At 37.3% G+C, this 13,393-nt stretch overlaps 1 protein-coding gene across 8 annotated transcripts in view; it reads left to right on the top strand.

The window, feature by feature from the left end:
- PAM (peptidylglycine alpha-amidating monooxygenase) overlaps positions 1-13,393 on the top strand; it is a 96,393-nt gene that overhangs the window by 59,022 nt on the left and 23,978 nt on the right. For all 8 annotated transcript variants that reach the window (XM_030466784.1, XM_030466781.1, XM_030466787.1 and 5 more), the window contains 5 exons: positions 677-757; positions 856-932; positions 1,210-1,313; positions 4,433-4,620; positions 5,256-5,327. In XM_030466784.1, coding sequence (XP_030322644.1) covers positions 677-757; positions 856-932; positions 1,210-1,313; positions 4,433-4,620; positions 5,256-5,327 — 522 coding nt within the window. The remainder of the gene's footprint in view (positions 1-676; positions 758-855; positions 933-1,209; positions 1,314-4,432; positions 4,621-5,255; positions 5,328-13,393) is intronic.

Here is a 13,393-nt window from a genome sequence, read left to right as displayed (position 1 = left end):
ATATTGCAGAGGAATATCTCTGTAGGCTTTTCCTTAGTTACTGTTACTGCACCTAACAGAAGAAATTCTGCACCTAACAGAATGCCTGCAGACATTGTCTGTACAACACTTCTCTGATGAAATTTGCATTTAACCCCAAATCTTTAAGATTGGGCTTAGAATTATAGGATCTTAAAGTCAAACCTTCTATATAAATTGTACTGGCTTAGAATTATTTAAGTTTTTTTATATTTTCTTTTCTCTGAGTAGATTGAGATGTTTATTTTAACAATAAATATATTTATTTTAACAATAAATATGTTTATTTTAGCAATAAAATGTTTATTTTAGGTGTCGCTCAACATAGTATGTAAGCAAATGTATTATTTTACTTAATAAAATAGCAGTAGTGTGTGCCGGAAAAAATGCTATTGACTTTTATCCCCATTTTCTGTGTACATCATCACAGGAAGTAATACTGAAGTAACTTGCAGAATATCTTTCTAGTTTTTCATCACAGATATCTTGAGATAGGCGCTGAAGAAATGTGAGATTTTATCGAGTATCTTTTGAAATTGTCTGTTATCCAATGTAGGCTTTGTAAATTGCCTTCACACTGAATGAAGTACAGTAATGCAACTTCACTGTTTAAAGAATAATGTGTTTTAATTTGCTTATTGCCATCATATTTTAACAGTGGTTAATGCAGACATTGCCTGCCGTTACAAAAGGTTTCCGATGCACCTTTTTGCCTACAGAGTTCATACACACAGACTAGGTAAGAATTAAATTGCAACACAGGAATATCAAATACCAGAAAAACATACTTTTTTTAGAAATATGTCTCATGCTCACATATGTATTCATACACTGCAGGTAAAGTAGTGAGTGGATACAGAGTGAGAAACGGTCAATGGACATTGATTGGTAGACAGAGTCCACAACTGCCACAGGTTGGTTGTTTTTGTAATTTAAATTCTAATAATCATTAGTTAAAACTGAGAAGCTGAACTAGCAGTCATACACCCAGAGATTTTCATCCTGATGTTTCCACTGGCACATGTTATGCCACCAAAAGTGAATGCTGCCAAGTATTATCATGATTACATTATGATGCAAAAACTGTTCTGAAACTACTTTTCAGATACTGTCATTCATGTATGTGTATAATGACTTAAATAACATAAGACACTTTCACTAATTTTTTTTGTGAATCATATTTTTTTTCAGGCATTCTATCCAGTAGGACACCCTGTAGATGTTAGCTATGATGATATCCTAGCAGCTAGATGTGTTTTCAGTGGTGAAGGCAGAACTACAGAGACACATATAGGGTAAATTTTCTCCAATTTTCTTCATTTCCTAACAATTTTTTCTGAAGGAATATGTTATGCATAGAAGTATATTTGTCTGATGTCTTCTTCCAAGATAATCCTAACAAACTGCTTTGTTCTCCCAGAATTCTCTTTTTTGCTGGATAGTCTGCTAAAGATTTAATTCCACATTGTGTTCATTACCTCTAGAGGCTTTTGTTAAAAACAATGAAACAATTACAATGACTTGTAATGAAAAATAGGAAAATTTGAATTGTATTTGTCAGTGGTGCAATTCAGCTAAAGATGACGGAGTTCTGTAAGATCAGGTTGACAAATGCAGCTGTAAAAAAAAAGAAGCAGTATTAATATTCTCTTAACTTGCTCCAGTTCTTTGAACCATAATTTACTGCATATACAGAGATATGAAGATATGCTGCAGGAATCTCCATTTAGGAAGTGTGTGTGCTACATCACCCCAAGGGGTGAGTGTTCTAGTGCACTGAGCACCCTAAGTTTGCATCTCAGTAGAAGGGTTAAGGATTGAAAAAATTTGTCACCTTTCAGTGGGCAGATTATAGTATTATATGATATATGATACAGTATATATGATGTATGTATCATATAATAATGATAAGTCACAGCTGAAGCAAAACTGAATTGAGAAGAGTTTTTTACAAAAGTGAGAACACTAACAAAAATATATCCAAAATCATTAACTGTAGACCTTTGTTTTTTTGAAGTTTAAAAGCCTCTGATGTGTTTATGTACTCAAAGTAGTTCCTGTTGGATGAATTATCGTTAGAGTTTGAGAAACAATCTTAGGTCTTCTCTGTCAATGTACTTTCAATGTTTCAATATGCTTTCAATGGGGAATCGGTAGGAATACAGATTAAAGAAAAAAACAGACCTTTACTCTTCTATAACATCATTTCTACCTATGGATTTTGAGAAACAATGCATAAGGATTTTAAGAAAATATTTGACCTGCTACATAAAAACTGATGCATGGTATGTGTTTTGGGTTAGTGTATCAGGGTTTTGGAATCAGGGGGACCACAGGGGTGGCTCCCGTGAGAAGCTGCTGGAAGATGCCCTGGCTCTGATTCTGTCCCTGCCTCTGGCCAAGGCCAAGCAGATACAGGACACAGGGTGTGCTTCTGTGAGTAGTGTATGTGGGAAGGGGAAAACTGGAGTGTTCAGTGTAAAGATCATATTTTCGTAAAGCCATTGGTCACAGTGACTACTAGTTTTTCCAATTGCAGTGTAGTGTATTGTTTAAAATTCTGAACAGATAAAAAATAATGCAACTTGTATCTTTCCATTTCCACGTATGTTTAACAGGTGTTAAAACACTGAAGAGAAGGTGTATGTGGCTGCAGCAAAACATTCCCACTCATTATTTAAGATCTTTTAGTTGCATTATCTTGGTTTCCAATGCTGAATCCTCTGTGTCACGCTTTGTTGTGTAATATTAAGATGCCAAAATCTGGATACAGTTCTAGGTATCTGTGTCAGTGGTGTCAAGATAGGTAACAGGATTTTTAAAATGTGATTTATTTCTAATTTGTAGATCAGCATTTCTGATCATTAAACTCCTGCACAAAACAGGGTTTCATGGGAGTACAAAATCTAATTGAAGAATGCTGTGCTTTCTTTAAATTATTAAAACTGTTGTTGACAGAGTATTTTTTTAACTGTTAGTAGTTAAAATTATGAATTTGGAAATGTTTAGACACAGTAACACGTGTTAGGTGAACCCAAGTTTGTGTGGGCTCTATGTCTCTTTTTCTACTGGAGTTTTAAAGAGGAGGCCATTATACTGACAAAAACTGGGAGTCCAGCAGTGAATTTAATGTTTTCTAGAAGTTTAAGCAGAGCTTGTGAAGTTAAGAGTCTGGTTTTTATGATCTCCAAGGAATGCTAAACTTTCAATACATGGAAAAATACCAGTTTCCCTTTCAAACCACTCTCTTCTCCCATGTTTGCTCTGTATCCCCTCTGGCTTATGTCATTTGTTGTTGCTATGGTGAATAAAAGCAACAGGATGCTGCTGGATGATGTTGGAAAAGTCAGCACTGACGTCTCTTGCAGATAGCTAATATGCCACTTTCATATCTTTTTATGACTGTGGACTCAGTGGTCAATTATGAAACCTAATCATGATGTAAAAAATCTTTTATTTTGAGAACTTTTTTTTTCAAGTCCTAGCTTATTCCACTGTCAGGTTTGTTGCTATAAATATATCAACAGTCATGGCAGAGAAAAAAAAAGGAGGTACAGATCATAGTTGCAAAGAGGCCCTGTATTGTCTGCTTCACAAAGTAATGTTTTTTAAAAAAAAATCTTTCTTGTGCCATCTGTTTTTACTGAAGACAGAATTATGCAGCAGTGCAGAAGAGCCTCTTCTGTTTCAGAAGTGCCTCTTCTGTTTCAAGTACAAGAACACCATCTCTGAAAGAACTGAATTTTGCTAGATTTTAATAATTTGTCTTGCTTGTTTTTCTCACAGAAGTTTGTGATCAAGTAGTTGTCCAGATGACAGTGATATCTTCTTTTAAGAGATATTTATGATGTCTTAATGTATGGTGTCTTATGTAATGAAATAAGGTTTTGCTGTGTTAGAACTAGTGTGACTAGACAAAAAAAGGATTCACTTGAATGTGAAGGGGAAAAGTGGACATAGAAGATAACTACTGAAATGAAACATAGATGTTGGAACAATTTTAACTTAGGTGTGCCTCACATTGACAGAGAAGTATGTGAATGGTGACACCATGAACAATACAGAGCACAGTTCGTCATGCTCACAGTTGATGACACACTGGGGACTATGAGAAGTGTACCAGGGAAATGAGAAGGAAGATCATTTTAAATAATGCAGTTTTCTGTGAAATCAGAATCAGACTTTTGGAAATTTCTTGAGATACCTATGGATTTTGTGTAAACTGGTATTCTGTAGTATAAAGGGAAAAAAGCTTTTGATATTCACTGCAGTGAAGCTGTTAAATATCTTACTATGGAACTTGAAAACATTTAATTGCAATTTTAAATTTTTCTCTTAGGTAAGTAAGACAAATTGAATAACAGCTATATTCAGCTCGTTTTTTCCTAACTGTCACATCTTTTGTGTTGTCCAGGGGAACAGCCAATGATGAAATGTGTAATTTTTACGTTATGTACTATATGGAAGCCAAGCATGCTGTCTCGTATATGACCTGCACACAGAATGCAAATCCTGAGATGTTCAGAACTATACCACAGGAGGCAAATATTCCTGTTCCAGTCACGTCTGATATGCTAAAGATGGCACATGGACATCATGAAGGTGAAAAAAAAAAAGCAACTTGCAATCAATTTTATTTGTCTGTTTATGGTCTCTTATGCGTTTGTGTTGCTTTGATAAGCTAAATTTCCATAAAGAGAAAATGCAACGCTGAATAAAATTCAAATAGCTAATTTTAGACCATCACAGGGTTCTGCTGTTAGTTTTGGTGATGTCTGCCACAGTCTTCTTCCTATTTTTTTTTTCAATTTCCAACATATTTTATAGGTACATAAGCCGTGTATCAGAAAGAGTGACCTCTTTGCTATGCCAGGTATCAGTACAGTGTATTAACAGTTTCTTAACATTTGCTTTATCTTCTGTCTGTTTCCTACAGTGTTTAATGATAATATTTCTGTAGGTTTCTGGATCCCACTCCCTTATTTTGGAAGGAACCAAATGTTTATATTGAACACTAGCAGTGGGGGAAAAGTTGCATTAGAAGTAATCTGACTGATAAGAGTACAATTAATTCTTATTTCTGCTTGTTTTACTTCTGCATTGTTTGGTAAAACTCTTATAGATAGACAAAAATACCAAATGTTGATTGTTGAAGGACTTTTTTTTTCCCCAGTAGAAAGATAGGCAATTCCATTCGCACACCGAGGTTAACTTCATGTCCTAAATCCATTTTCCAGAAACCAAGGATACTGATAAAAGTTCTTTGCTGCAGCAGGCCAAAAATGAAGGGGAAGAGATTTTGGATCAGGGTATGTACTTTTTATTTGTGTGTCAAGTAAGGGACTCACTAATGTAAAATGCTAATAAACTGTATCCTGATAATGAATTATGAAGTTTTTGATCTGTTCATCTTAAATTGATGCAATTTGCAGTGTTCTATGCAGCTAATATGCCTGAATACTATATAAGAAATAATAAAACTTCTACCCTGATCTCTAGCCTTGTAGATATAATTTCAGTGTGTTTTGAACTCAATAGATTTTCTTTTCACGGTTTGATTTGCTAAAGAAGGTTGTAATTTATCTGTTAGTGCAGCTTTGAAGAATGGACACAAAGAAGCAATCCTATGACATGTAGCCATTTTCTATATGGCACCTAGCTATTTTATATATGGCTGTTGTTAGTTCACCAGTTTCTCAGTTTGTATTACTGTGTATGTACTAGGGAATAAAATTCTGTTATGCTTCAATATTGGTTGTACATGCTGTGGGTTGAGTGCAGCTGGGGTTTAGTACTGGGTCCTTTTTCACTGCGCTTGTGTATGTGTGCATGTGTGCTTAACAACACACGCAAAAGTGCGTGCAGTCTTTCACTGCAGAAAAAGTCCATTCCTGTTATAAGGCTTCTAGAAGTAGAATGTTCTTTATGTTTCAGAGACATATTAAAATAAGGCTGTACTTGCAGGTTGCTGTGGATCAGATGTCATTGGATAAATACTGGCTTAGTAACAAGGATTTTCTTCCTACTAAGGAAAACAATCTCATCAGCTCCAGTTTCCTGCTGTTTTCATTGCCCGGTGAAATTAAAGACCAGTTTCCTTTTTGCCTTTAATGAGAGCAAACATTAGGACAGAGGTTAGAGCTTTTGATACTATGTCACAAAGGGGTTAGATATACACCACCATTTTGGCTCAAATAATTAAATTACAATTACATAAAAACTAGCTTCTAAAGTGTAAGATTGTCTGGATTTAAAGTACTTTAAACTACCAGAGACAATATTTACAATTCCATGTCTAAAACTTACATTACTAAATTCAATATGGATGATTTTAGAAAGAATTTTTTTTTAAAGCTTATTACTAAGAATGAACTGGTTGCTTACAAATTTATATCAGAATTCATGATGACAAGCTGCTTCACCTCAGTGTTGCTAAAAAGTGCACTAATTGGTTGAAGATCTTGCTATCTATGTTATTGAAGTTGTCAATGTTTGAAACAAAATCTTCAAAGAAGGTCCAGTTCTTAAAATCTTTTTCATTTGTCTTTGAAATGTATTTCAAAGCCACATTTCTGCAATGCAGTCTCATTTGGTGAGATGGCTATTTAGTGTATTTCCTTACCTAATATGTTTCTATGGAAACAGACTGCTTTGTTTTGTCCATTTGAAATTAGTTTGGTACATGATGTGAAATACCAAAACAGTTTCTGTGAGAGAATTATTCTTCATGTTCTCACCTTTAGTTTCTAAGATAAATTATTCCATCACAGACAAAATTGTAGCTTATGTTTTGCTCTGATGCAGTTATAACTTCCATTAAGTTATGTGTGCATATGGAAAAAAAAAAAAGCACAAAAAGAAAAATTCAGGTCAGCTTTGGTTTTAATTTTTGCCGAGGAGGCAAAGTTGTTTGGCTGCTTATGAAGCAGTTTTGGGTCCCACAAGCACATGAGCATCTGGGAAAACCAGGAACTGAAAGTGGTCTGCTTAATTGTGCCTATAAATTTGTGTGCAAATTGGAGTCTGGTTTCGTGGGGCAAAGTGGTATTATACAATTAGGTTGCAAATTTGTCCATCTCCTCAAGTAGCTTCAGTGAGTTAACCAGTATCTACCAAATTTTAGGTCTTAACAACAGGAAAATCCTAGGGTTTGAAGGGAAGGGGCAGTGGACCCCTAAGGCTCACAGGATCAAATACTTTCACTGAGGTTGAAGTTACAATTTAATTTTTTTCCCCTTATGGTCTGTCATGATATACTCTATAGGATAAGGTTGTCTACAAAACACAGATCCTGCAAAACTTTGGCTTTCATAACTTCTATTGCCGCTGAGCTGTTGCTTTAATAAATCCTGACTGATTTGTTTTGAAGATGGTTCTTCAATTATTTTTCTACCATTTTGTGTATTATCTTGTGTAGGGTTTTTTTGTTAATCAACTTCATTTTACCCTTCTTAGTTTCAAGTGACTGAAGTAGCTACTGTTACTTCACTGAAACTGAAGTAGTTGTTAAATTGTTGTGTTGCCCTGGATATACTTAAAATTCTGAGAGGCCCAGATTTGTTGTGAGTAATATTAAATTTCAGAATTTGCCTTAAAAGGGGAAAACAAAAAAGCCTGCCATGTGAAAGTATTTGCCTGCCAATAATGTGTATATTACGTGGTTGCCTGGGCACAGATTTAGAAGATGTACCTCATTCTGCATGCAGGTGGTTCATATTAGTACCTCCAGGAGTTATCATTGCTTTTATGTTAAATTTTCAGTTTCATCACCTTCACTCATTAGAAGCCATTAATGAACAATGAAAATATATTGAAACAAGTAGTAACAATCACAAAGTGAACCGTCCATTAGGCATGAAGACAAAGTTAAATGTGTTTGTTGTTAAATTAAACTCAACTTGCCCTAATGAAAGTGACCTCACTGGATTGTTTCTGAAACAGCAGTGTTACTTTTGGTGAAGATAAAGTGTTCATAGGGAGTTACTTATTGGACGAAAAGCAATTTGTGTAGACATCTGAGCATATTGGTGAATTCTCTATTCCTGCTGAAGCACAAAGTTACTAGCAAATAAAAATATTTAATTTTGTTCATCAATAGCAGTTTGATTAAATTGTATCCAGTAGATGCAGTACTGAAAGGCATATTATCTGTTCATAGCATTCATCATGTGTGCTTAGATGTGTCTTCCTTCCATGAGGAATAAAGGCCTGGATGTGTTTCATTTTGTTTCGTTCAGAACATTTCTTGTCTGTAGTCTGTGGCATAGTATAGTATAGCTGAGGTTTGTTTTGGTAGAAAACAGTGAAGCAGCCTTTACTATTGAGAAAACCATCTTATTCTGTACCTCAAAGTTCAATAGCAAAGAGTAGTTTCTCAGTAGCAAGGAAGTAGTACACAGCAGATGATTGATCAGATTTGCAATATTTAATTTGTTGACCTGTGGGTCATGATTTGATGCCTAACTTTGTATGCATTGAATGTCATTATAAACTTTCTTTTAAAGCAGAAAGGGCAGTATTTTTCCTCCCTATAAAATTATGTTTAAATTATTAAAAAAAAGCCAAAAACAAAAACCAGGGCTGTCTTGAGCTGAAAATTCACTTGCAACATAAAATCCCAAAATTATATTTGAATTTTTGTTTTATAAGGACATACATGTACACATGGATACATTACTTACACATGCCAGGGACAGAAAAGAGGTAGAATTTTCATCTTATTTCTGGTATTAATGTTTACTGTGACACTTTAAAAAGTATGGTTTTGACCTGTGTCTGACTTAGGAAATAAAGAGATTAGTACCCAAAATGTAGCTTGTATATTTTTGCCTTTGATGATAGAATCTGAAGTGAGAGTCAGTATTATGATTGTTTTGCTCTCAGCATTGGTCAGTGGTACTGCCAATACTCTTTTTCTTCTGCTTCATATCCTCCCTTATTTCATTTATTACCAGGTGCACAAATTGCTCTGGGAGCTCAAACAGTGAAGTTCAATACGAATGACCTTAATATCTGTCTTACTGAAAGTCCCAGCTAAACTCATCTACAGTCCCTTTTTTGCAGCAGTGTTTTAACTGAAATTTCATTAAACCTTCTACATTTAAAATAAAATTGCATCTTGGGTCCAGCATTTGGAAGTTGGCTTTTATAAACTTCAAGTCTGCAATCACAGAATTACTGTCCTGATGATGAGATAGGTTTCATAGACAAACACCTCACTGGATTCTATTGCATTGCTTTAGAAATTAGAATGTGTATAGCAAGTGAAATAGAAAGTGACATAAAGAGTGTGATTCCATGGTCTAAGAAAATTTGTTGCTCTGTCATTAAAGTGTGTTTTACTCTGGACTCTCATCATACATGCTGAATGATTCTATGTATTAGGGTACGTTTGCAAATCTAATTTCCTCATTTGTTTTCCTTGTCTGTGAGGGTGGACAAAACAAACAACTTAGTCCTTGAATGTACACAGCTCCTACTGAAACTGACTGGAAATGTGGCTTGAATGTAAGATGTGAAATGTAGTGCCAAGTAACAAGTGCCAATTGTATAATCACAGTTTGAGATTTTTCTAGGTGAACACCCAAAATGAATGGATGCTAAATGACACTTCTGGCTGTAATCTCTAGCAAAATAGCAGTATTTGTGTCATATTTCATGTCACAAGCTGTTTTGTCTAAGTAAGTGTTTCATAAACAGAGGTGATGGAATAGAGAAGTTGAGAGAAGTTTTTCTGTTCAGTAAAAACACTTGTTCATAAGTGCTGGGAGGAGGATTCTTTGAATGAGCCCAAGTATTACTGATACACCAGAAGGCTCTGCTGCTATCCAGTGAGATCTGGGCAGGCTAGAGAGCTGGACAAACGCGACTGAACCTCATGAAATTCAGTAAGAACAAGTGTAGAGTCCTGCATCTGGGGAGGAATAACACCAGGAACCAGTACAGATCAGGGGACATCCAGCTGGAAGGCAGGTCCATGCAGAAAGACCTCGGAGTCCTTAGTGGACAGTAAACTTTCCATGGGTCAACAATGTGCCCGTTTTGCCAAGAGAGCAATGGTATCCTGGGGTATATCAGGAAAAGTGTGTCCAGCAGATCTAGGGAGTTTCTCCTCATCTTCTACTCTGCCCTGGTAAGACCACACCTGGAATACTGTATCGAGTTTTGGGCTCCCCAGATCAGGAGAGACAGGGATCTACTGGAGAGAGTCCAATGGAGAACTATGAGGATGATTAGGGAACTTGAACATCTCTCCTGTGAAGAATGACTGAGAGAAATGGAGCTCTCTAGCCTTGAGAAAAGGCAGCTAAGAGGGGTTCTAATTAATGTTTATAAAGATCTGAGAGGTGGGTGTCAAGAGGAAGAGGCCAATCTCTTTTCATTGGTGCCCAGTAGTAGGGCAAGGAATAATGGATTTAATCTAGAACATAAGAAGTTCCACCTCAACCTGAGGAGAAACTTCTTTACTCCATGGGTGACAGAGCACTGGAACAGGGTGCCCAGAGATGTTGTGGAGTCTACTTCTCTGGAGACTTTCAAAACACACCTTTATGCATTCCTCTGTGGCCTGCCCTAGGTTATCCTGCTTTGGCAGCGGAAGTTGGACTGGGTCTCTTAAGAGGTCCTTTCCAACCCCTAACATGCTATGATTCTGTGATGAGTCTATGAGTAATATATAATGTCAGAAGTCAAGTAGATACAGCAGAAGACTATTTTGGCTGAACAGGGATCTATTGCCGTTAATCAGACAAAAATGGAAGGTGTATGCCCAGTGGAAGTTAGATCAGGTGATGTGGGGAGAATATAGAGATGGTGCTAACTACTCTAGGACAAAAATCTTGAGTGGCCAAAGCTCAACTGGAGCTGAGCCTGTCCAGAACCGCTGGGGGCAATAAAAAGAGCTTTTTAAAATACATTAATGGCAAAAAGCCAGTGTAGAAACATCAGTCATTTACAGGATAAGGACAGTCACCTCACCAACAGGGATATAGACAAGGCAGAGATATTTAATGCATTCTTTGTCTCTGTCTTCAGCACTGACGATGGATCAAGGGATCCCTCAGTGCCCATAACTGGATGACCATGACTGCAACAAAGATCAACTCTGAGCTGACCTTGAGCGTATACTGGATATGGTGCTACAGTTAGATTCTTAAAAGTCCATGAGGCCTGAAAATTCTCAAAGAGCTATCTGATGTTGTCAGGCCTTTGTATATTATTTTTGGGAGGTCCTGGAAATCTAGAGAGATCCCAGTTGACTGGAAGCTGCTTAATGTTGTTCCAATATTCAAGAAGGAGGACCATAGAAACTACAGGCCAGTCAGTCTAACTTCAGTGGCTGGTAAAATTATGGAAAAGATTATTCTGGGAAGTATTGAAAAACACCTAGAAGACAACTCAGTCATCAGTCACAGCCAGCATGGCCTAATGAGGGGAAAGTCCTGCTTGTCAAACTTAATTTCCTATTATGACAAGATAACGCACCGAGCTGATCAAGGGAAGCCAGTGGATGTAATATTTCTGGACCTTAACAAGGCTTTTGATACTGTCTCTTACAACTGGGCAATTACACTGTGAGCAACTGGCTCACAGATCAGCCACAGAGTGACAGTGAATGGGCTAACATCTGTCTGGCAGCTGGTCACCAGTGGGGGTCTCACAATGTTCCATCCTTGGCCCAGTCCCCTTCAACATCTTAATGACTTGGAAGCAGGAATCAAAGGAATTTTAAACAGGTTTGTTGATAATACAAAACTGGGAGGAGCTCTTGACTCCCTCAAGGGCAGAGAGACCTCAACAGGTTAGAGACCATCACCAACCATGTGAAGTTTAACAAGGGCAAGTGCCAGATCCTCCACCTGGGAGGGGGCAACCTGGTAGTAAGTACAGACTGGGGAACAAGTGGCTGAAGAGAAGCACAGCAGATGACCTGGGGGTCCAGTTTGGTGGCAAACTGAGTATGAGCCAGCAGTGTGCCCTGGCAGCCAGGAAGGCCAACTGTGTCCTGGGGTGCATCAAGCATAGCATTGCCAGCTGGTCAAGGAAGGTGATGGTCCCATTCTGCTCTGCACTGGTCAGCCTCACCTTGAGTGCTGTGTGCAGTATAGAAAAGACATTAAGCTATTGGAGAGCATCCAAAGGAGAGCCACAAGGATGGTGAAGGGTCTGAAAGGGATGACTTAGGAGCAGCAGCTGAGGTCACTTGGATTGTTCATCTTGGAGATAAGGAGGCTGAGGGGTGACCTCATTGCAGTCTATGGCTTCCTCATCAGGGAAAGAGATGGGGCCACTGCTGATTTCTTCACTCCTGTGACCAAAGACAGATCTTGGGGAAATGGTAGGAAGCTCATTTGGGAGGTTTAAGATAGAGGTCAGGAAAAGACTTTTCATCTAGAGGGCAATCAAGCATTGGAACAAGCTCTCCAGAGAAGTGGTCACAGCACCAAGCCTGCCCGAGTTCCAGAAGCATTTGGATTATGCTCTCAGGCACATGGTATGATTCTGGGGGTGTCCTACACTGGGACAGGAGTTGGACTCAATGATCCTCATGTGTTCCTTCCAACTCAGCATATTCTATGATTCTATGATGTAGTGTTGGCTGACTGATTGTGTGAAGAGGTTTGTGTTTAAAAAAAAATTAGCATCATAATTGATGCAAACTGAAAAAGGGTTACACAGAAGTTCTGGAAAAAGGTTAAACAAAATTCTATTTATTACCTGTTGGATACCTAATTCATCTTTTAATTATTTTAAGTTTTTGCATGCAGTACTTGCATGTGAGTGTACACATAGACACACATGGAGAGATAAATACTTCAGCACAATGTTTTTATTAAATTGCTGGAAATATTTTGCTGTTCACTTGGGCACTTCTGTGAAAAATTCATTGGAACAAAAAGAAGAGGAAAAGAGAATCAACATGCAGACAGGCCCTTGATTTTTCAGGTAATGAAGTAGTTTATTTCAGTGGTAGTATTACACGGCAGATCTAAGGCAGCAGAGTTAACCAAAAAGACATTTTTATGCATATGTACTGTTACTCATTTAAATGCGGTAAAATTAGTTTTCACATAAGTATCTGATCAACTACAGATTCAGGGCCAGTGGACAGGCTCACTGTGGCTGAACTTTCAGATTGTCTCATGGCTTGATCTTGCAGCACCAGGGTTCAACTTTCAGCAGCATAATTTGCTGCATAAGGACAATGGGCAGGTACTGCTCTCTTCAAGTTGGAGAAATCTCTCTCTCTGGTGCTGAAAGAAAAGGACTGGTTTTAGACATGGACAGTTCAACACCATAAATATTTTACCCACACCTTGATGGTCAATATAATGAACTCATTTATTTATTGTAAACTAATCTGTTGTTTTATTGA

The sequence above is a fragment of the Calypte anna genome, chromosome Z, assembly GCF_003957555.1.
Source record: "Calypte anna isolate BGI_N300 chromosome Z, bCalAnn1_v1.p, whole genome shotgun sequence".
NCBI lineage: Eukaryota > Metazoa > Chordata > Aves > Apodiformes > Trochilidae > Calypte > Calypte anna.
This window is presented reverse-complemented; position numbering and strand designations above follow the sequence as displayed.